Source organism: Musa acuminata, chromosome BXJ3-4 (genome assembly GCF_036884655.1).
Source record: "Musa acuminata AAA Group cultivar baxijiao chromosome BXJ3-4, Cavendish_Baxijiao_AAA, whole genome shotgun sequence".
Classification (NCBI taxonomy): domain Eukaryota; kingdom Viridiplantae; phylum Streptophyta; class Magnoliopsida; order Zingiberales; family Musaceae; genus Musa; species Musa acuminata.
The window spans coordinates 888,141-911,149 of NC_088352.1; the positions used below are offsets into that span (position 1 = coordinate 888,141).

The following is a 23,009-nucleotide window of genomic DNA, read 5'->3' on the forward strand; positions in this document are numbered from 1 at the left end:
TCTCTTTGAAATGAAATGCTGAACTTATTTGCAAGAAAAAAGAGAGAGTAAAATACACTTTTCTTTTGTTCTTCGTTTACTGCATCAGCAAATTTTTGGTACCAAAGTCGGGAGCTGCAACTGCTTGTAGATGATGGGATTTAAATGAAAATAAGAGTTAGAAGACGGAAGCAGAAAATTCTTAAACAATAGCTAAGACATATACCTAACGAGTTCATTTCTAGAGGCCTAAAACAACTATCAAAAATAAGTTGTTGAATGCTATTTTTAGCTTGTTCTTATTACTATTAGATGTGAGAAAAATACAACGACTTCCAATATAATGTCGATATGTACATGGAGTTGGAAAGAGCCGTGTCGACATCAATATGGCGACAGTATTGCAACTATGACAATGAAGACGTACATTCCAAAGTCCAAGAACAAGAAGATAATTTTGGTTCCTGCAGCACGTGCTGAGACCCGTGAGAAGAGCTGGGTGGCGGCGCGAGCTGGGCTGAGGAGGGGAGAGCGGAACAGCGTCGGTGCTTCTCCTTCCGAGGTTTCCATTGGAGTTGCACCAGATGATGAGAATAACCACGAGCCGGGAGTGCTGCTGCTGCGGGATTACATATAGCCAGAGAGAGAGAGAGAGAGAGAGAGAGAGAGAGAGGTGGTCCCCATGGCAAGGTGACTAGTCTCCCGAGAGAGCCGAATCAAATTTCGCCACGAATCTTAAGGCATAAAGCCGAGCACGAATATTGTAGCATGACGAATCACCAAGCGTGACGGCAGTTTGCGTCAGGGAATTCTGCGTCTCATCCGCCCCTCCGATTAAAGAGTCGCCGAGACGCCCGTGCGGGCTGAAAGATGAGGCTGGCAAAGAACCCGTCGTTGACGACTCTCCGTTGCCGCCCCTCCCATGCCCGTCTTGCATCTGCTGCCGCCTCGACCGACAGCCATGGTAGCGACGGCGCGCACCTCCGCTCCGAGAAGGCCTCCCTCCGCAGCTGTAACGACACACTCCGTTCGCTCCTCCGCTCCGCCGTCCGCCGCCACCACGCCGAAGCCCTGTCCGTCCTTCGCGGCATGCTCGCCCCTGACTCCACCTGCCGACCCGACTCCAACACCTGCGCGATCGTGTTCTCCAGCTGGTCGAAGCAGAGCCTGCCCCTGGACAACGAGGCCCTCGGCCTCCTCGTCCAGATGGCCAATATGGGATTCTTCCCGACGGACTCCTTCCATTTCACCCAGCTCGTCAGCAAGCTCTGCCGCTCCGGCGCCACCTCCGCGGCCTGGGATTTCCTTCACGCGGTTAAGGATGCCGGCGGCGCCGTCGAGACCCCGGCGTGCAACGCCCTCTTGACCGGTCTTGCCGCAGCACGAGACTTTGCAAGGATGAACTTTTTGTTCTCGGAGATGAAGGGAATGGGCGTCCGACCCAGTGTGGTCACCTTTGGCATACTCATCAATCATCTTTGCAAATCCCGCCGCCTGGATGAGGCGATGAAGGTGTTCGACGTAATGACGAGCCCAGAGTCGGGAGTCAGTCCCGACACAGTCACTTTCAACACGCTCATTGACGGGTTCTGCAAGGTCGGGAGGCTTCACGACGGGTTATCCTTGCTCAATACAATGAGATCGAGCTACGATTGCAAGCCGGACACCGTAACATACAATAGCCTGATCGATGGGTTCTGTAAGTCAGCGGAGATCGATATGGCTCACGAATTGTTCGTCAGGATGGAGAAAGAAGGGATACCTCCAAATGTGATCACACTCAATACGCTTGTCTGTGGAATGTGTAGGCATGGAAGGATCGGTAGCGCCCATGATTTCTTTCGGAGGAAACAGGTGGAGTGGCCACAAGTCAAAGGCAATGTTGTAACCTATAGCACTCTGGTGGGAGCATTCCTGCATTCGAATAATGTGGGCAAGGCAATGGATTTGGTCGATGAAATGCATAGGGAAGGGCATTCTCCCGATTCTGTGACATACTTCACTCTGATCTCTGGGTTGACACAGGTGGGCAGATTGGACGATGCTTGTTCGGTTGCGTCTTCCATGAGGGAGAATGGCTTTCGATTAGATACAAAGAGCTATAACACTTTGATCAGTGGATTCTGCAAGAAGAAGAGGTTGGATGAGGCAGGTGAGGTGCTCCGTGAGATGTGTGAGGCTGGGCTCAAACCTGATGCCTTCACTTACAATACTTTGATTGCTGCTTCGTGCAAGGCTGGGGATTTCGCCACAGTGAATCAGTTGCTGAACAAAATGGTGGATGATGGTTGCAAGCTTTCTGTGGTCACATATGGAGCTCTGATCAATGGTTACTGCAAAGCCGGTGAGCTGGACCAGGCCATGAAGACCTTTGAGAACATGGGTGCTTCGATGGTGCCAGCCAACACAGTCATTTACAACATTCTTATCGATTCTCTCTGCAAGAATAAGAAAGTTGACATCGCGGTATCCCTCGTCGAGGAGATGCAGGTGAAGGGTGTCCCTCCAAGTGTGACCACATACAATGCCATATTCAAGGGGCTCCAAGATCGCCATATGTCCGACAAAGCCTTTAAGCTTATGGATCGAATGACCGAACAGGGATGTAAACCTGACTGCGTTACGATGGATGTTCTTACGGAGTGGTTGACGGCAATTGGCGAAATGGAGAAACTGAAACGTTTCGTGCAACGAATGACACCTCAGGGTGAGTCTCCTGATCCTAGTGCTGTTGCAGGCTTGTAATTTGTGTTTCTTTGACATGAGTTTGTGCAAGAAGGGAAGCCAACTGGTATGAGTATTGATGAAGCTCTCAGATATAACTTGAAATCCAGTATAAGTTGTTTGCTTGAGACTGCATTATAATCGCGACATGTATTGATCTTGCATGTAACAACTGCTGAAAAAGATAAGTTTACAACTTGCGACATGTATTGATCTTGCATGCACCAAGAAGAAGGTGAAAGATAGAAGCCAAGCATCAACAGAGAGTGGATTATTTATGAGACCGACACAACTAAGGAGCTAATGGAACTGGAGGTCGACGGAGAGTGGCATCTTGGGTTCCATCTTACACTAATGTGCAAGGTAGAGGCAAACTATCATACACTGATTAGTCTTACATTTGAAGTAGTCATGGCCTCAATTAGTAATATATATGTAGCTACCTCACCTACAAAAATTTGTGTCTGAGTAGTTGGGAAAGCTTTGCCGGTGTACTTTTCTAACTTGAATCTTGACAAATATGGGATTGAGCTAATAATTATTTTGATTGATGGAAATAGTGATGGCAATGTGGTAAACCGTTGTTGATCTCGTTCCATGCTATTGTCGAGCTAATAATTTGTTAACTAATCTTGTCTTATTTCAATATGAGAAATATCTTGACGATCTTGTCTGGTGAGGAACTAGAGCTTGAAGATGATGTTGTTCCACATAAATAGTTTTTATTTTTAATAGACTTTTTCTTTCTCATGATCTCTAAAGCTTTAGGTTTTGATTCCCAATTTGTAAGGCCTTGGAAGAAACCAAGAAGATTAAGATGGCCGAAAAGGTTAAGAGGAACAAGAGAGATGAGACGTTCCTAGGAGATTCGATGTCAACAAGTCGACATCTCAGGCCGCCATCGACGACATTGGTGCAGCAGTAATTTCTTCGAGGTTACAGTTGGCTTTGGGACCTCTGGCTTTCCCCGAAGAAAAATTAGTTTTATTACTTGAAAAACGATATGAATCCAGGTCAGCATAAATAAAAAAAAAATAACAGGGCACGCTTACCTTTGGACAAAATTTGACTTAATCATTTGACATAATTTGCAAGTCAATAAGCACATTTGATGCCTTCCTGTTGAATTAGAGAGATTTTAGTACATGGAAAGCCCGTTGAGTTAGAGAGAATGTTGACGAACTATGAACCTCTCGATATCCATCGAGATGAACATGATCAGGTCGGTTTTCTAATCCCTCAACACCTTGCTCGATCCTGAGGTGAATCAATTGTTGGAGACATCGGTGGGTGAAACATCTGCTCTACAGAGACCGAGGACACCATCAAGCCATAGAAGACGGTTTTTCTCCCTCGAGAATGCTTATGGTGGTGAGTCTAACTAGTTTTTCTTCATTATCCTTTTTCACCCTTCTGAACCTTTTTCTTTTGTTCAGTCTAACTCTCCACTGAACATCAAGACTGACATGCATTCTTTCTTTTCTTTTTCTTTTTTGATTTTTCTCTCTCAAATGTTCACACCTAAAATCATTTTATTAGTGATTTTCTCTAACAAAATCACTAAGCCTCAATTACTACATAAATATTTTATTATCATTCAGATTTGTAAAAAGTCATATGTTTAGTTAAGTTTAAAGTGCCTAAAATTTTATTTATAATTTTATTAAAAAATTTAAGTTTTTTTTATCTCTCGTCATATAATTAATATTAATTATTTCATATCTTTTTTTTACCACATCAGTAGGTTTCTTCGATATATGTTCATACTATCTTGGATGATTTTTTTTATCTTATCCACTATCAAAATAATATCAAGTTGTTTGCGAAGAAAAATATTTCTATTTCTTTCTTAGTAACTTTATATATTCATCTTAATAAAAAAAATATTTTTATTTTTTATTTTTATTTTGTTAGGATGTGTCATTCACCGTCTTTTATAAGTGTTGTAACATAGAACTTCTACCCATAAGGCCCTAATCCTACGCCAACTTCTCGATCATAATCCAATCCTAATCTCGAATCGAAGAAGATGGGAGGTCTGAAGGGAAGGGGAGATCGGGCGGGGTGGAGCGGAGGCGGGTCGCTCTCCCGCGCAACAACGCGACACCGATAAATGAAGTGTAACGGACGCTACATCACATACAAGTTTCTGTCTAACGGACGCCACGTGACGTTCGTCGTAAAGGAACAGTTTCTGGCAATGTTCAACGTTAGCCTCGAATCTAGAACAACCCAGTAGCAACCATTCTTTCCACTCCTTTTTTGCACCCGATGAAACTACCTTAGCATCTACATATGGGACCCGGTGTGGGCCTTGCTTTCGGTCGTTGCTATTTGAGAGCTACGTTTTGGGGTGCATGACAAGAGGGGGTGTCGACATTTTAACTGGTGCCGTTACCCCCTCTGTTTTCTCTCGAGCAATCACGGCAGATCTGCTTGCTGCGGCTGGTGGTCGCGTTCCGACCATCCCCCATGTCCATGGCGGCTCGTGCTGCGTCCTCGCTTCTGCTACTGCTTCTCCTGCTGCCGTGCCTCCTCCAGCTCGCCTCGATCTCGTGCCTCGCTTCCCCCACCGGTGGCCGCCGGGGACTCCTCGCGTACGTGCCCGCCAGGAAACGGGCGGGCATCGGCGGCGGGAGGGGCGCCGACTGCCGCGCGATGACGTCGAGGAAGGCGTGCCTCGGCCGGTCCGAGTGGTGCCGGTGGTGCCTAAGCGACGCCCTCGACGACATGTGCTTCGGATCCGCGGAGGCGTGGCGGCTCCCTCGCCAGATCTTCTCTTGCGAGGCGCCCGATGCGTGAACTCCCCCCACCGTTTTCCTTTTAGTTTTCCGTGCCCTCCTCACTTGAATCATTTCTGCTATGTGCTTGTCGGATTGCAGACTCTTACAGTTTCTGCGAGCAGTATTCTCCTCTTAATCCTATGATCGTTCTGCTACTCTATTTGTCCTCGATGATTTTGGCTTGATCCATTGGATATAGAATTATGCTCTCTCTCTCTCTTTCATTGCAGATTCATCGAAAAGTATCTGTAAGAAGTTATAGTTCTATTCATCTTTGTGTAGGATGGAAGATTGAAATGGTCTAATGTGCTTCAGAACATGAGGAGGACGAACAAAAAAGTGTTTTCATTTTATCATCAGTGGCCTCTTAAATTCGAGGAAGATGTTCTGTAGCTAATTTTGCAGATTGATCTGAGGCAATCTGGTATGTATTGATTGTATCGGATGCATGTTGCATTGATGCCCAAAGGCTTAGTTTTCAATCAGTAATGTTCTTCGAATAATCTTGTAGATGTTCTTGTATCAAGTGTACCTGGCTCAGTATCTTGAATATGTTTTGCATTCCGTTCCATTATTCACTGCCGAAAGGCTTAGTTTTCGATTAGTAATTATCTCTTGGTTTTGTAGAAAGATGTTCTTTAAGATAACTCATCGAATTATCAAAATATGTTTTGTAGGAAATGTTATGCACCTAACTGAAATTATTAAATTCGTGAGACACATTTATGTTATCCGTATATTGCTTAGGTCACGAAGGACTCTTACTCGTAAGAGAGCAAATCGATTAGTTTAAAAAACAAGCGATGAATAAGTTCTAATATCTCACAAAGAGGATAATTTTATAAGTAATTTGGCAAAACTTATGTGCAAGAGAGAATACGAAGGAGAAGCAAGAACTCTACAAGGTAAACGAGCAATCGCAAGTTCACAGACGATTGCACACTGACTTGTCGAGCATGTTAGCAAGTCTCCGTAGCCTTTTACACGAGTAAAAGGTCTCCGTAGTCAAAAAAGTAAAATTTTTTAATGAGGAATAGGACTCTTTTAACTTTGGAAGATACTCTTCGGAGACACTTGTAGATAATCCAAAGCAATCAATACCAATCGTTTCCGACAAAGTGTATGTGGACGTATATTGCGTCGTGTTACAGCGTTTACTTCCGAAATGCTTAGTTCGATCCAGTAATAGGTCTTTAATTCCACAGGAAGATGTTATTTAAATGTACTTCAATTGTCAGCGGGACGATCTCTGGCATCGAGTGTTTCTGACCGAGTACATGGATGCATTTTGCTTTCCGTTCCAACATTCGCCGCCGAAAGGCAACGGAGCTCTTAATTCCGGAGGAAGATGAGCTTTGGATAAACTTGTGTACGCAACAACCGGCAATCAATCTGATATCAAGCGTTTCTGATTCATTGTTTGTATTCACTGCCTCTTAATTCTGCATGAAAATATTCTTGGAATACACATGATATAAATAATTCCAGGCTTAGTTTAGAATGCATGAATTGTTGTCTAAACATAATCGTGATAGGGCATATTCTGCGTTTTTGTTTCCTTGGGAGTCTTTGTGGAATGTTGAGATTCATAGCATATACCCGGTTTTGCGATCGATCGATCGATCGATCGATCGATCCTTTTCGTATAATCGAAGCATTGGATTTGATTTAAAATGTCGGATTTGAATGATGCAACAGGCGGTTCCTTGTTTGCCTTCCTCTGCAACTCCTTTCTGCCTCCTTTTCTTGGCCATGGAGGAAAGAAGACTTTGAACAGGGGCACCGAGAATGCCTTTCTTGTAGGAAGGAATCCTCCTTCCTCTGTGCTCCTTAAAACCATCTCGTCTCCTCCACTGAATCTATCATACTTGTCACCATCCATAATTCTCATAGCTCGGTGAGGAGGAAGATGGGTGTCGTAGTAGCCATGGCCAGGCATCTTGATGCACTGATCGGGTGAGACATATGATCTGATATTAATGCAGCAGTTAGGCTTCATGTTTCTGGCACTAATGATCTGTGTATGTGGCAGCCCTGTGGTGATGCTGCTTTATCCTCTGTAAGCGCCACTCTCTTCTTCTTCTTCTTCTTCTTCTTCTTCTTCTTCTTCTTCTTCTTCTTCTTCTTCTTCTTCTTCTTCTTCTTCTTCTTCTTCTTCTTGTGTATATCGTTCTTCGTCTCATCGGGTTATACGTGATGCAGATACGCATCGATGCGGGCGATCGAGAGCCCTTCGCCTGTTGATGACCAGCAGTGGCTGACCTATTGGGTGCTCTACTCGCTCATCACCCTCTTCGAGCTCTCCTGCTGGACAATGCTACAGTGGTAACCAAACACACCCTGTCGTCGGAAGACCGTCAGAGGTCGACTGCAGAATCTCTTTTTACCGACCATTAACGTTAAATTAAAAATACTTTAAATTGAAATATTATAACCTATCGTTTATTATTATTTTTCTTTCTTAGATTTTATTAATTTCTTTTATCAGCTAAAATCACGATTCAGACTGATAGTATATATTTAACTGAAACGAAAAAGAGTTTTATTGAAATTAAGAAATGCTGCGTTTCTTTTATCATCTTCTCTCCGGGATTACGTGCAAGTCTATGGGATGGGATCTGTGGTCAGGTTTCCTCTGTGGCCGTACATGAAGCTGGTGTTCTGCTTCTGGTTGGTGCTTCCCATCTTCAACGGAGCCGCCTACATCTACGAGAACCACGTCCGGAGGTACGTCAACCTCGGCGGCACCGTCAGCTCCAGCTACTCGGATCGGCAGCGGCGCGTGATGCAGACGCTCAGCCTCGACGCCAGGAAATCCGTCGAACGGTTCGTCGACGTTTATGGACAGGAAGCCTTCGAGAGGGTCGTCAAGGCAGTAAGCACGCCCGATCGAGAGTGTTTGATGTTTTACCCTCCATGCTTCCGACACACTCCTCCCTCCGTAGAAACCTCATCCCAACTTGATTTTGCAGGCGGAAAGAGAAGCGAGGGGTCAGCCAGCGAAAGTGATGCCAAGAGCTTCTTCTGTCAGTGTGGATGCGTAGTTGAAGTGAGAAGAGGATGAATAAACATTCTAAAAGGACAGTGTGTGGCAATGCAAGTCCCTCTCTTCATCCATGTCATTATTGCCTTTGAACCCAACCATTTCAGCTCATCATGGCATTTGCAAATGAACTCCTCCTCCATCTCTGGGCAAGAAATTTCAGCTTATTATTATTATTTTAAATAAGAAAAAGCAAAAGGCTCTCTTTTCAAAACTTATCCTGACCTTAAATTGGAAAAAAAACCTAACATACGAGAGGATGTTGGGAATATTAAATCAAACTAAACATCAAAGATGATATCATAAAAGGTTGAGTTTATATAATGTCCTTCTCTCTAAGGTTCTACATGTCAAGTTTACAAGAAGAAATCAGAGCTTGGCATTGAATTGCTTCTTTTCTAATAATTGAAGTGATCATCCCATTCAAGAACATTCCTTTTGTGGACCTGAGACACTTTTTGAGGTTCTTTGCTGCTCTAGCATTCGACAGTGGAGCTTCAGAAGCACTCATTCTGCACTAAAGCCTGAAATGCAAACCTGGATATGACCGGGTGTGAAGAATCTTTTCAACCGTGATAGTTGCATTCACACAGATGAGAATGTCCTTTTGCCTCTAGTGCGAATGTGGCGAAGACGGGCACATTAGTATAGGATTCTACAATATTTGAGCAATACAATATGATAACACTAATGAGTGAAAGCAGAAACAATCAGAAAATATTTGAGATTTAGCCCAAAGAGTTCATGTAATGATTTTTAATCACATCCGATATATCGGCTCATAATTTGACTATTTCCATTTGGGGAGAGGAGCAGCAGAAGCTCCCAGTCTTTTTGTTTGTGATTTGAAATAGTTTGGATTTGTTCTAAAAACACAGAATCAATCAGAAAATGTCATCATAAAGCAAGAAAGAATTTTTGAAACGGCTCGTCTCCAAATCATAGAGAAATCAATTTTTTAGTTTTCCAAAGAGCCAGAATTCTACGACCTCTTCGGATGCAAACTTCTTTCGAAGAAACAAATTTATAAGAAGTTTTTCGTTTCAGGATCTTTTTCACACACGTCTTCCCAGAAGAGTGTTGTATATTTTTTTTTTCTAGGATAAGAGAGATCAATAACCATATTGATATCTGTCAAAAAAAGTTCAGTAAGAAAACATAGGTGACAAATGACAAACCAGGAAATTTCGTTCAATTCATGTTGACACGACAACAATCTACCGTCAACAAGTTCAAAATATAAATTACATATCAGTCAGAAAATCAGCAATCCTCCACCAGAATTTGTTTCATCTTCAAAACACAAAAAGAGCTTCGAATTCGGATTCCAAAATGAGCTTCTTGCTGTTGCATTTGCGTGCCTTGTAAACTCATCGAGAGTTATTTTCGGCCTCAAAGACCGGTCATATTGAACATATTCGGTGTCTGAATATGTGGTGATCCACACCACACAATCATCCTTATTGATGTAGGAGCTATCGAAGCTAAGTTTAACCTAATCAGATGATGGAGACAGAAAATGTTCTTTTCTCACGGTGCAACCTGAAATTGCTTTAAGTGGGTACCGGTATATCAGACTTGGAACAAATTGTTTAAGACTATTAATGCCATGTAGAAAAACAACAAACCTGTTCTAAACAATATCAGATAGCTTCTACAACTTCTGATGTGATCATGGAACTCAGAAAACCTCCTATTACCTTTCTTAATTATAATGTGAACCATGCGATGCTTTCTTCATGAGTTGTTCTAGTTTGACTGAATGTTGCTGTACTATGTTACATGCTCTTTCAAACACCAACTCAGAGTTCTTTACATCTTACTTGCACACATGTGAGAGAGGTTATATCTTCTTAAGCCTCTTTCAACAAGACGTGAAATATTTCAGACTCAGGGAGACAAACATGTACCAAAGTATAGAAACAGAAGACGCATGCCTGTTGTAATATCTTGTATAGATTAAGAGGCAACACAAGAGCGAGATATACTACCACCAAGATCAATCATAATAATCAAAGTAATAAGTTTTAAGGATGAATTACACCTTCATGTTTTACAAGGTTGGCGACAAACAAATAGCCTTCCAATTCTAAATGGTATGATGCACAAGTTGCAAGAGGATGCAGTATGGAAGTACTAAAAGAGCCCTAACAAGACCAAGACAGCACAAAGGATTAACTGACTGAAAAATATCCTGCATAAGCCCAAAGATAAACAGCTGAATCCCTGAATTAACCATTAATTCGTTATATCATAAAGCAGACATCTGATTGGTCTTTTCAAAGTTCATTCACATATAAAATGAACCAAATCCATTTAATATAATGTCTGTACTTCGTTTTTGAGGCGATGATGGATTACATACAGCTAACTTGTGCTATCTGAACAAATAAGAGATGAGATGGTGATCAGAATATCACAGACTGCTACCTCCTAAACATTCTTAGCTAGTTCGATTTGGTTAAGGCCAATGCACGAGTAAGATTCTCATTAGCTATAAGCATACACATGGGATTGCCAAGGCGTGACAGCATTGATTGTCTGCAAGGTCTCGCTCAGAGATCTTCCAAGATCAAGGAGTCATGACCGAGACCAAGTGCAGCTGCGATGACAACTTGATATATCACTGCGTTTAAACCCCACACGAAGTTCATCCAATGTGAAGCTCTAAAACAGTGAACAAGAAGCTAGAAGACAACCCTAGAACATACATAACACTCTCAAGCTCATCAATTCTCTTGGATGATGTGCCCCCCTGATCCTAACATGTTGAACCACAGCTGACAATAACAAATCAGATGTTACTTCTTTTTTAGGACAACTATAAAAATCAGAAAATTACTTAATTTTGAGGATCGAATCTCTCTCAGCGGGGATTGAACAGTTTCTTGAAACAGTTTCTTGTTACTTATGGTAACTCCAGAAACGTGGTTCGAAGGTGTTCTACATCGGAAAGGATTCCTTAGAAACTCGTATTCAGCGTCCACCCAACTTCGACTCAATCAAAAGCAGGAAACAATCGAGAGATCCCCTTTCCCAAACAAAAAACAAAGCAAATCAGAGGAAAATGAGCGTATCTCAATCAATTCTCTCGGATATGATCATATTCGAACTGTACCAAAGGAAAAGGAGCTTACTTCATCCGGTGTTCCTCCAGGGATCCAACACACCACCACTTCGAGGATGGGTCCGGCAGCGATAGGCGCGGTAATCCGCCGTCGGATAGATGTCGTCGCCGGCTTTATAGCAAGCGGGACAGAACCCTAGCGGCCGTTGCAGGGGACGACTGTTGATTATTTTTGTGCTCTTTTTTATAACATTAATACGCACCGTTCGATCAATATCAGACGATCGATCTATGGGATTACTGCGACCCGCTTCTTTGTCAACCGGAGCTGTTCGGGTCGGGTAAGGATCGTACGGGTCCGTTGGATTAGAATAGGACCCGAACCTTATCCGAACCATTGCAATAGATGGGTTGGGTTGAATTGGGTTGAACCATCGGATCAATAAAATAACTTATCGACCTGACTGCAAACCCGTTTGACCAGCAGGTCAACCATTCTCGAACCAAACGGATCATCTTTAACTGATCGGATTCAGATCTGGTTGAAGAGTCCGATTCAAGTCAACATCCCCGTCCCTTTGGAGAGGTTCCTTAGAAAGCCCTCTCTCGGTTATATTTCTCCCGAATCGAAGCCCTAAGTCCCAATTCTTCTCCAATCCCAGATCGAGCTCCGTGTTTGTTCTTCAACTTGCCGATCCATCGCCGTTGTCTTAGTCGAATCAATCACGCCTTCTGCTCTTTCTCTTGTTCGAGGTGCGATCGCGTCGAGCCGTGGGATTTAGGGCTTTCAGGCATGGGGTTGGATCGATGAAGGATGCCGGAGTTGCGTAGCGGCGCGCGCAGGGGCCGGGCACAGGCGAATCCGGTGGTACAGGCTGAGCGGCCGAGCACTAGGCGGAGGCGGGGGGCTAGGAACCAGCAGCAGCCGGTGGATGAGAACCCGCCGACCCTGACGAGGCCAGCCGAGCGGAGGGAGGAGATCGGGTTGGTCGAGGGCCGCGGCGAGGTCGGCGGCGAGGAGAACAGGGAAGGGGTCGGTGAGAGGATGATGAATGACTGCGATAGTGGGGCTAAGAGTGGGGGAAAGCTCCCTGGTGGAGAGGAGGAAGGGAGCACAGCCCCGCTTCCGGAAAAGGTGAGACCCTCCCCCTTTTGCCTAGGTTATGATGAGGATGTGTTGGTTTTACGTTGTGACTCTCAGATTTCACAATTTGTTAATGTTGGAATAGTGCAGCTGTTCTCTTTATTTCTATATCAGATTGTTTCTTGAAATAATTTCCACTGTACTTAGCATCTGTGCATAGTTGAGCAGTTAAAGGAAACGTCAGCTGCTTGAATATTGTTTCTTTGTTTATGTTGCTATCGAGTTTAACGTTTTTTTGTAATATGGATTTTGTAATTTTGATCTATGAAACTGATGATTTCCTTTATGGATGCAGCTGTAAGGCACCTTTTGTTCTATAATTTGTAATTCATATTGTAATGTTTTGACGAGTAATCGCTGCAAATTGCTGTCGCTGTCATGTTTCCAGATCTTGCATATATTTTATAAGAGATTTGCTGATGTATTTTGTTCCTTTTACCTACTTTGAAAATAAATAATAAATTATTTACGCTTTTCTCTTGTGAGATTAGTTGTGAGTCCAGTATTTCTTTTTTTCCTGTTCTATTCCTTTCTTTTTGAAATCGCCTCTACTTTTAACATCTAAAAAAGATGAGTTCTCTCATGAAAAGAATCAACCTAGAGTGGGTAAGATTTGCCTTTTTTTTTGTTTTGAGTCAAGCATGTACCTATTACTTCATTGGCCTTGTTTCACCCCCCCTTTTTTTTTGAATGAGGGAATCGTCTTCAAAGTTGTAACATTTTGCAAAATGATGGAAACACTATAATAAAACTCAAAGAGCCTCTCATGATAATGATGAAATGATGATTGTGATGATTTGGGTTGCTGAACTCATTGAGAAAATTTTTAGCTGATCTGTGACTTAAAACCTATATAATTAGTGGGGTAGGCATGTTAGAATGATAGAAATTAGCTCTTCATATGTGGACACCAATGTTAAGTAATTTATAATTCATTCTATTCAGTGATTTAAAAAGGCGCTCGGGCGCTTGCCTAGGCGCTCGGGCAAGACGAGGCGAGGCCCAAGCACCTCGCTTCATTTCCAGGCGGCGCGCTTCAAAGAGGCGCCACTTAGGCGCTCGCCCGAGCCCAAGCGTTGGGCGCTTCGGGCGAGCGCTTGGATTAAACCAGGCGATCGAACCAGCGGTTCAGGTCTGGTTCGGTCTCCAGTGCTTTAGTTGGTTCAATCGAACCAACTAAAGCACCGATATCAACGCGACTTCCCCAACCCTAACCCTGCTCGCCGTTCACGCTGCTCACTGCTGCTGCTCGCTGCCGCTGTCGTCGCTCGCCGCTCCTACTCCCGCTGCTCGCTGCTGCTGCTGCCACTATTACCGCTCGCCGCTCTCGCTACCGTTGCTCACTTTTACCGCTGCCACTGTCGTCGCTCCCGCTCCCGTAGTCGCTGCTCGCTGCTGTCGCTGCCTCTATCGCCGCTCCCGCTACTGGCTGCTACCACTGCCACTACCACTATCGTCGCTCACCGTTGCCGCTCCCGCTTTTCTCAGCACCCTCGGTCTTCCCTTACACTCTTCTCTTCTCTTTCGCTTCTCCTTTTTCGAAATCGAAAGTATACTGCTAACAGTATACTTTCTGCCACTGTTGCCGCTCGCCGCTCTCGCTGCTGCTGCTCACTTTTATCGCTGCCACTGTCGTCGCTTTCGCTCCCGTAGCCGCTGCTCGCTGCTGTCGCTGCCTCTATCGCCGCTCCCGCTGCTGGTTGCTACCACTGCCGCTACCACTATCGTCGCTCACCGTTGCCGCTCCCGCTTTTCTCAGCACCCTCGGTCTTCCCTTACACTCTTCTCTTCTCTTTCGCTTCTCCTTTTTCGAAATCGAAAGTATACTGTTAACAGTATACAGTATACTGTTAAAAGTATAATGTATATTGTTAACAGTATACAGTATAACACTATTATTTTGATTTTAATACTATTAATTTTAATATTATTAATTTTTAGCGTCTCACTTCGCTCGAGCGAGCGCCTGGGCGAACACTTAGTGCCTTGGGCGTTTTTGGACCGTGGCGCCTTTTGGCACCTAGTGCTTTTTAAATCACTGATTCTATTAAAAGATGTGCAATCAAGGTGTCTTCTTTGAGTCCCATTTTCAACTTAATTTCTAGTGTTGATTTTGATGTGAATGAATTATGTAATCTACAGTATTATCTCTAGCATTTCATGTGCGGTCAATAGGGTCATGCGATACAGTATTTTGTAATTGAAAAGCTATATTCTTTATTATGATCACTGGTTATTTCTTGCTTCACTTTTCTTTTATGTTATGGTTTGTACTCTGATTAGGATAATTTTCATATCTCTACAGCAGTTTGTACCTTCAGTGTGGATCTTTTTTTACTTCTGTGACAGGTACAAGTGAGCAATTCACCGGTCTACAAAGTTGAAAGGAAGCTAGGGAAAGGAGGATTTGGACAAGTATATGTTGGTCGCCGTATTTCACCTATCAATGCAAATGATAGGACTACTGGTTCTAGTGCCATAGAGGTGCAAACTTTTTCTATCATTGTAATTTATGAACTATCTAAGTATCCTTAACTTTATGCAACACATGAATGCCAGGTAGCACTAAAGTTTGAGCATAGGAGTAGTAAAGGATGCAATTATGGTCCACCTTATGAATGGCAGGTCTACAAGTAAGTTCGGTACTGTTAAATTTTTCAGAGGAAACCACGTTCTGTAACTGTCTGATCAATATTGCCTTCTATTTCTGCAGCACTCTTGGTGGCATCCATGGTGTTCCACGAGTCCATTACAAGGGTCGCCAAGGGGACTATTATATTATGGTACTTGAGAATTTCTGAGGCTACTATCTACTCTATTTTCAAGGTTCATCTAGTTGTTTGAGATGCATAATTTCATAACACAATTCTGCAGATTATGGATATGCTGGGACCAAGTCTGTGGGATGTATGGAATAATAACTCCCACACGTGAGTTCTAGATTAAATTTTGGTTGGTGTGATAATATTTTGAAAAATATTGAACTTCCTAATTTGTCTCTCAACTTATTCAGAATGTCTGTAGAGATGGTTGCTTGTATTGCCATTGAAGCGATCTCCATATTGGAAAAGATGCATTCAAAAGGGTAACCTTTTATTCTGTGCTTGTGCAATTTAATTGATCTTCTTATGAATTGAGAAATCAGTAATCTTGTGATCTTTTAGCATTGTCTGTTCTTGTCCAGTCGCTGGAAATTTAATGTTTTCTGAGACTCACTGCTATTGTTAATGTCAGATATGTGCATGGGGATGTAAAACCTGAGAATTTTTTACTTGGTCCTGCTGGAACTTCTGAAGAAAAGAAACTCTTTCTTGTTGATCTTGGCTTAGGTAATATAAAAATTGCCTTTCATGTCTAGCTTAGCTTGTGAGTAGACAAATTTTCAATTTATTTCCATAATCTGTTATGACATAGGATGTCTTCTTAAACTCTGAGCTTCTTGACTTGCAGCCACCAAGTGGAAGGATAGTTCAACCAGTCTGCATGTTGAATATGATCAACGGCCAGATGTTTTTAGGTTATTCGTTGCTGATCACTTCTAAACAAAAAACAAATACAAGAGTTGCAAGATAAACATTTCAAGATTTGGTATTTGTTATTCCAAGTACAGTTATTATTCTACTGTTACACATTGCAGGGGGACAGTGCGTTATGCTAGTGTTCATGCTCACCTTGGGAGGACAGCAAGCAGGAGAGATGACTTAGAATCCCTTGCTTATACACTAGTCTTTCTTCTCCGTGGTCGACTACCTTGGCAAGGTTACCAGGTATAAATACTTGGAGTTCTAATTGACCATGGTCGATGTTTGATTTTCTTCTGTCATGCCTTGTTTTTCCTATATTGATAGGGAGAAAACAAAGGTTTCCTTGTCTGCAAGAAGAAGATGGCTACATCTCCAGAATCTCTTAGTTGCTTTTGCCCGCAACCTTTCAAACGATTTATTGAGTACGTGGTCAACTTGAAATTTGATGAAGAACCTAACTATGCAAAGTGCATCTCTCTTTTTGATGGCGTTGTTGGTCCTAATCCAGATATTAGACCAATTAACACTGATGGAGCTCAAAGGGTATCTCAATTTTTTCTGTTTGCCTTCTTTGATTAATGCCGTTATACTTTTAAGTCATAAGTCTATTTAACCTAACTTGCATGTTATAAAGCTTGTGTATCAGGTCGGTCAAAAGAGAGGCCGTCTGATGATGGAAGAAGAAGAAGAAGAGCAACCCAAAAAGAAGATTAGGATGGGGATGCCTGCTACACAATGGATCAGTGTTTATAATGCACGGAGACCTATGAAGCAAAGGTGCTTGTTCTCTGTGGTTTAAATTTAAAATTATTTACTTAGATAAGAAGAATGACATCTCTATCTGATGCTGTAGGTACCATTATAATGTAGCTGATATCAGGCTTGCACAGCATACTGAGAAAGGCAATGAAGATGGCTTATTCATCAGTTGCGTATCATCTTCTTCAAATCTTTGGGCCCTGATTATGGATGCAGGCACTGGTTTCTCTGCTCAAGTGTATGAGCTATCTGCAAGTTTTCTTCATAAAGTAAGTGCCTATGTGCTGATCCACTGTATATTGGTTTTAAGTACAATTCTTGAATGCATGAAGCAGACGTTACATTATCCGAGAACATGTGTCTCTATTGTTAACATAATTAGTGGTTTCTAAAAACATTTAGATATTTCTATTGTATTTGTAGGAATGGATAATGGAACAATGGGAGAAAAACTATTACATTAGTTCCCTAGCAGGGGCAGACAATGGTAGCTCCTTGGTGGTAATGTCAAAAGGTAATCTTCCTGTTTTGTGTATATTTTTATTTTGAGCTTCACACTGGTTTGGTAGTTATTCTTCTCCTTGTTTATTATGTTGCAGGTACACCATATGCACAACAATCTTACAAAGTCAGCGAGTCATTTCCTTTCAAATGGATAAACAAAAAATGGCGAGAAGGTTTTTATGTCACTGCAATGGCAACAGCTGGAAATCGATGGGCCGTTGTTATGTCTCGTAATGCAGGCTTCTTAGAACAGGTCATATGCATGCACCTTTTCTTTTGAATAGAAGGCAAAAAAGAGGAGCAAAATAGTAAAGAAAAGGAGGGGAATCGTGGTTGATGGATTTTCTAGTATAACTAGTTATCAATTGATTCCAAATGTATGTATTTGAATTTGGATATAAGGGACCTATAACTGAATCTACCATTCTCCATATCAGGTTGTTGAGCTTGACTTCCTATACCCTAGTGAAGGCATTCATCGGAGATGGGATAGCGGTTACCGTATAACTGCAACTGCTGCAACATGGGACCAGGCAGCCTTTGTGCTAAGTGTACCTAGAAGGAAACCAGTGGATGAAACACAAGAGACACTCAGAACATCCGCTTTTCCTAGTCAGCATGTGAAGGTGGGGTCCCTTCCTTTCACATGGTTGAAGATCACAGACATTAGTTTTATTGTTAACAAGTGAATGTATTATTTGCTTGCAGGAGAAGTGGGCAAAAAATCTGTATCTTGCATCTGTTTGTTACGGCCGCACAGTTTCTTGAAGTCGCCTAGCTTCAGTTGGAATGACTGGACACCTCGCCCATGCAACAATCATATTTTCATTTTCTGGAGGCTATGCTATTATTAGACCTAGCTAAGGCACCTTTTCACCATATCTATTATAGGTGATCATTAACAGATTGGTGCACATCAGTGTCAAGTTTTGAGGATGCCCTTGGTTGAGCTGTCAAATTATATTTGAGCTGGGCGTCTTAAATTACTTTTAGTCTTGTACAGTTAAAAGATAATTGCTTGGCTAGTACTTCTTATTTTACTAGAGAGTTAAAACATCTATTATGTGTGACCATTTACTAACAGAGCTGGCTTTCCATTTTGGTTTCTTCTATTAGCACCATTGAGGGATAGTATAATAACTGGTTGCTTGTCCTTCTCTTATGATTACAGTCCAACATCATGTGTTGGTTCATGATTTTACTTGTTTTCATGCTTTCAAATATCATTGCGAGTCTTTAATGTGGGAAATGTTCTTTTCAATGATGAGACATTTAGTTGTGGAAGTTGTGGTCTGCAGCATCTGGTTTTTTGTTTGCCTTCTTTTAAACTACTCAGGTCTATCTCGGTGCAAATCATGAATGTTCAACCAATTCTTTTATATAGAGCGATTACTAATGTATATATTTCATTGTTGAGTGCACGATGAAGTTGATTTTCAATTTATAGTTTCATTGTATACAAGTTGCCGTTCTTTAAAGGTTATGTACATTGGTAATGTTGGTTTACTTGGTCAGGATCTTTCAAGCTAATATGCACACTGCAATATCTGTTGCATTTGTGCTGTGTTATACTCTCAAAGAGGATAATGTCACCATTTATATTTTGAATTGTTAAAATAGACAACTTAAAGATGGCAATACTTACCAACAGCTATATACTTAATAGTTAATAGTTAATACTATTTAATTACTAGGATATTATTGTAAAAGAATAGTTGAACTGTTAACTGTTGCAGGTTAGAAGCAGATGGCAGATCTATTTGTATGGTATGATTTTCTAAACTTTTTGAATGATGCCTGTGTACTCAATTTCTTTTTTTAGTCAAGCTAACTTTGAATAGCTGGTGCACTTCTTTGAAATGCATGGTAATGATATTTAGTTGGCAACATATAGAAATATTTTTATTTTCTTCTTAGCACAAATACTTAAGATAGCAGTTGAAGAGACAGCATAGTTTATTGGGTATAATTTTGTCATATAGAAAATCAGTTGTTTTGAGTTTGTCATCTGGTTCATATAGCTAGTGCCATTTGAAACTCATTTTTAGTAACAATAATGATTGAATAGTCACCGCTTGGGTATTGGCCATTACTAGAAAGGTAGCACACATTTTATTTGTTAAAGCAGTTATCTTATTGCATCTTTCTCCTGTATTTGCAGCTTATTCTAAACAAGTTAAACTCTAGAAAAACAATATTTCAAATCTCATTAGTTTTTCTTTCTTATTGGAACCGTGAGCAAGGAGGATCGCTTAGTTAGATGGAATTGAAGTGATTTGTTATAACTAAAACAGACCACGCCAGTTGGATATTGAATTTAGATAGAATTCATTTACTTGTGTGTTATTTTCTTTATGCTGAAAGTTTTCCTTTGCTCCTTTTTTCTCTCAAAAATGAGGCAATGGGTCAACCCAGGTCCGAAGAGATTGGGCAAAGACACTGGGATGACCCAACTGGATTAAATGGGTCAAGAGTTTTTGTTGCACATGCGAGTTGGATTAAAGCAAGTAGAGTCTGGTTAGATGTTTTAAGATTTTTTGCTTTGTATTTATAATGTTTCTACCAAGGAAACATATTGCCTAACCTGAACTTGACCCAACGTATGAACTGTTATTATCCCTTGACCTCCCCTTTGTTCCATGAACCAAATAGGTCACTTTAAATGGGTTAATCGGGTCAGGTTGATCTGATGGGTTTTGATCAAAATGATATGTCATCTCTAACTAATGTGAGCTTGATGTAAGGAGCTCAACTAGCAAATTTAGTTCTGTTGAGTTCTAGATACCAAAATGATCCTTAAGCTGTGGGATCTAGACCTGAGGCATGAGTGACTGCATTGTATTAGAAAGCTGTTGTGGTATGCAGGGTATCAAATAGCACATAAGTTGATATGTGGAGACATACATGACTGTGTAATGTTTTTAATAAAATATTAAAATAATATTTAGTTTAGTATAAATAAAGAAATATGCTGGAGTCTATTGGAAGTTCAGGTCTTTGTCATGTTGGAGTTTAGTATAATATTAAAATAATCTTTGTCAAGAATGGAAGCTCAGGTCTTCATTATTTTGTCAAGCATCGTTCATGTGATGGTAGAATATGTCACATATCTAGTGAGGTCAATTTGGATTTGCAGCTTAACGTATAACATGAGATTTAAATTCTCTCTCTTCTTTTGATATAGCATCTGTACTTGTCTTCCGCATTATCAGTGGTCTTTTTCCTTGCCAGTTTCTTGAAAACTTAGCAGATTTATTGGTCTTTTTCATGTTGCATAAGCTGCTTCATCATCTATGTTTTCTCGTCAAGGCTTCAGCTCAGCACTTTGAAAATCCAAAGGATGTACATTGTACATATAAGCTTACCATAAGAATGGTGTTCTTTTGTGATGTTACTACTACTGACTGGAAATGCGGCAACCCCAGGTTTTGGGATGAAGAGGATAGATAGCTTCATGGTTCCAGCGCCAAAGGATTTGGAGCAAACTGTGACCAGTTTAATGCTGTTTGTGAGTATGTTCTAAACTTGTTAATTGCATTCTACTGTCTGAAATGCTGGCTGTTGCTGTCTGTAGTTGTGCTAGAGGGATTTTTGTATGTTTAACTGCTGCTTGAAAATGTCATAGCTAAATTCACCAAGAGTGGTCTAATATCCTTGCACTTTGCCACTCTAAATCATTGCTCACTTGGATAAGCACTTCCAGAAGCATTATTTGCTTGTAGGTGATATATTGATTAATAATGTAGCTGTTGACAACCTGAGTGCATATGAACTGCCGAAGAAGGGTGTGCTCTGGCTTAAAATTGTCATTAAGATTTTTTTATAGCCTTAGCATTATGGAATGTTATCCTGCAGAAAACGTAAGAATATAATTGTCTTGCAGGCAGGTGATCTTGTCTCCTCGGTTGCTATGCTATCAGAGGTACAAACTAGTTCATAGTTATGTATTCTCAGAATATAATTTTTTTTCTATCAACAATCAAAAGATAAATAGATCAACATGCTATGGTAGGCGCATGATATAAAGGTAGAATATAATTTATTGTGGTTATATGTTTCTCTAATCAAACAAAAGAATCATACCATTCCTAACAAATTGTAATTGCTACTTAATGTTTTATTCCCATATTTAGTAAAATGAAAAAAATAAATATTCAATAAGTCTGTATAGTTAGATGGGTGACTTTTTGAAAAAAAAAAATTAATTTTGAAAATTTTTTTGCTCGAGTGTTTTTATTTTAAAAATTTTTAGTAGAACGAACGTCTTTGCTTTTCAAAAATATAAACGTACCCTTATAGAACTAGTTAGCTCACATACAGTTAAATCGAAGAAAAAATTTAAGTTTACTTTCATTGTTTCACTCATCCCAATCGATGCAACTGGTGGTGTACAATGACTTTCGAATACACTACTTGTCACCATTGGACGCCCCCCTCACCCGTCGGCGTTGTGGCTATATATACATATGCTTTCCTATTCGGTATGTCGATATTTGCGATGATGACGAGAACACCCAAAGGAAGTCCATCTTACTCAGGATCTCAAAAGCCATCAAGAATATCAACCCTAACCACCTATGGTCTAATTTTAAAGTTGCTGTGGATATATTGAACAAACGGTAGGAGTTATTGGATTATTCTTGAGCAAATTTAATGGATTCGTCTAAGGTTTAAGCTAGTAGTAACATTCTCATTCACTCATGAAGCGAACCAATTTGTTGACTTTCTCACTCACCTATTGTTCATACTAGTATGTTGGAACCTTAGAAGTCTCCTTGTTGAAACTTGACGCTACTAGGAAACTCGTTGAGTTAAAACTCGACGTTCCTTAATGATTTTCGAATAAAAAAAAGATGGATGAAAGATGTGGAACAAGTCATCAGTATCGGCATGTGTGAAATAGTGAAAAGTGGAACCGATTCAAATAAAACTGATTTAATCATATGAGCCCAATCGATTCTTCAACGGTAATTATATATTTTTTGAAAAATAAGTATACTATGCAAGAAATTATCAAAAGTATGAACGTTTTTCAAGAATCCACCCTACTTAGATTAAATAATAAAAATAAATATATACCATTCAAAAAAGAAAAACAAATCCTTGTCTCAATTACCCAAGTGGACAAGATAAGAAGAGACAAAGCTAATGGATCCACCAAGGATTATTATAATCCGAATAAAAGAAAATATCTCTCCAAATGCGAATCTGGATCCAATGCTGTTTCAACTTTGACCGCACATCAGATTCTCATATGTTCAAGAGTGGATCATTGATGATCAGTGTTTTAACATGACAGCTTATCGGATTCAATTTTAGAACATGTATCCGACATTTTCGGATCGACTTTCCGGGTTCTCGGATCTCGTTAGCAAGTAACCGGAGCATGATGCCACACGTCATCCGAACGGGGGAGAAGGCTATGTTCGAGCAAGCGTACTCTCCTAGTCACGTACCCTAAATCCACAGACTGGCTTGTGTA

The 23,009-nt window shown here is 41.1% G+C and overlaps 3 protein-coding genes and 1 long non-coding RNA gene across 5 annotated transcripts; 3 read left to right on the top strand and 1 right to left on the bottom strand.

Moving 5' to 3' along the window:
- The first annotated feature begins 749 nt into the window (after nucleotides 1-749).
- On the top strand, nucleotides 750-3,260 carry LOC135635560 (pentatricopeptide repeat-containing protein At3g61520, mitochondrial-like). The gene has a single exon (XM_065146707.1). The coding sequence runs from the start codon at nucleotides 850-852 to the stop codon at nucleotides 2,722-2,724; it is 1,875 nt and encodes a 624-aa protein (XP_065002779.1). The 5' UTR covers nucleotides 750-849; the 3' UTR covers nucleotides 2,725-3,260.
- Nucleotides 3,261-4,810: 1,550 nt separating this feature from the next.
- LOC108952557 (HVA22-like protein f) lies at nucleotides 4,811-8,603 on the top strand. Its single transcript, XM_065146711.1, has 6 exons — nucleotides 4,811-5,910; nucleotides 7,185-7,442; nucleotides 7,519-7,545; nucleotides 7,689-7,811; nucleotides 8,115-8,361; nucleotides 8,459-8,603. The coding sequence occupies exons 2-6, from the start codon at nucleotides 7,396-7,398 to the stop codon at nucleotides 8,528-8,530; spliced, it is 516 nt and encodes a 171-aa protein (XP_065002783.1). The 5' UTR covers nucleotides 4,811-5,910; nucleotides 7,185-7,395; the 3' UTR covers nucleotides 8,531-8,603.
- A 1,036-nt stretch (nucleotides 8,604-9,639) lies between these two features.
- On the bottom strand, nucleotides 9,640-12,048 carry LOC103980387 (uncharacterized). The gene is made up of 2 exons (XR_671324.3): nucleotides 11,667-12,048; nucleotides 9,640-10,080 (listed from the first exon to the last, which is right to left on the bottom strand). It is a non-coding gene; the product is annotated as an uncharacterized LOC103980387 (long non-coding RNA).
- A 132-nt stretch (nucleotides 12,049-12,180) lies between these two features.
- Nucleotides 12,181-18,633, top strand: LOC135582969 (casein kinase 1-like protein HD16). Of its 2 annotated transcripts, none has more exons than XM_065146708.1 (16): nucleotides 12,181-12,731; nucleotides 15,090-15,224; nucleotides 15,300-15,373; nucleotides 15,454-15,523; nucleotides 15,615-15,670; nucleotides 15,754-15,825; nucleotides 15,975-16,069; nucleotides 16,191-16,257; nucleotides 16,378-16,507; nucleotides 16,589-16,807; nucleotides 16,899-17,041; nucleotides 17,118-17,292; nucleotides 17,447-17,537; nucleotides 17,623-17,780; nucleotides 17,965-18,153; nucleotides 18,236-18,633. In XM_065146708.1, exons 1-16 carry the CDS (start codon nucleotides 12,411-12,413, stop codon nucleotides 18,293-18,295), a joined length of 2,055 nt encoding a protein of 684 aa, XP_065002780.1. In that variant the 5' UTR covers nucleotides 12,181-12,410; the 3' UTR covers nucleotides 18,296-18,633. The 2 variants fall into 2 exon arrangements, with proteins under 2 accessions (XP_065002780.1, XP_065002781.1); XM_065146709.1 differs by having other exon boundaries at nucleotides 12,223-12,731; nucleotides 16,911-17,041.
- The last annotated feature ends 4,376 nt before the right edge of the window (nucleotides 18,634-23,009 follow it).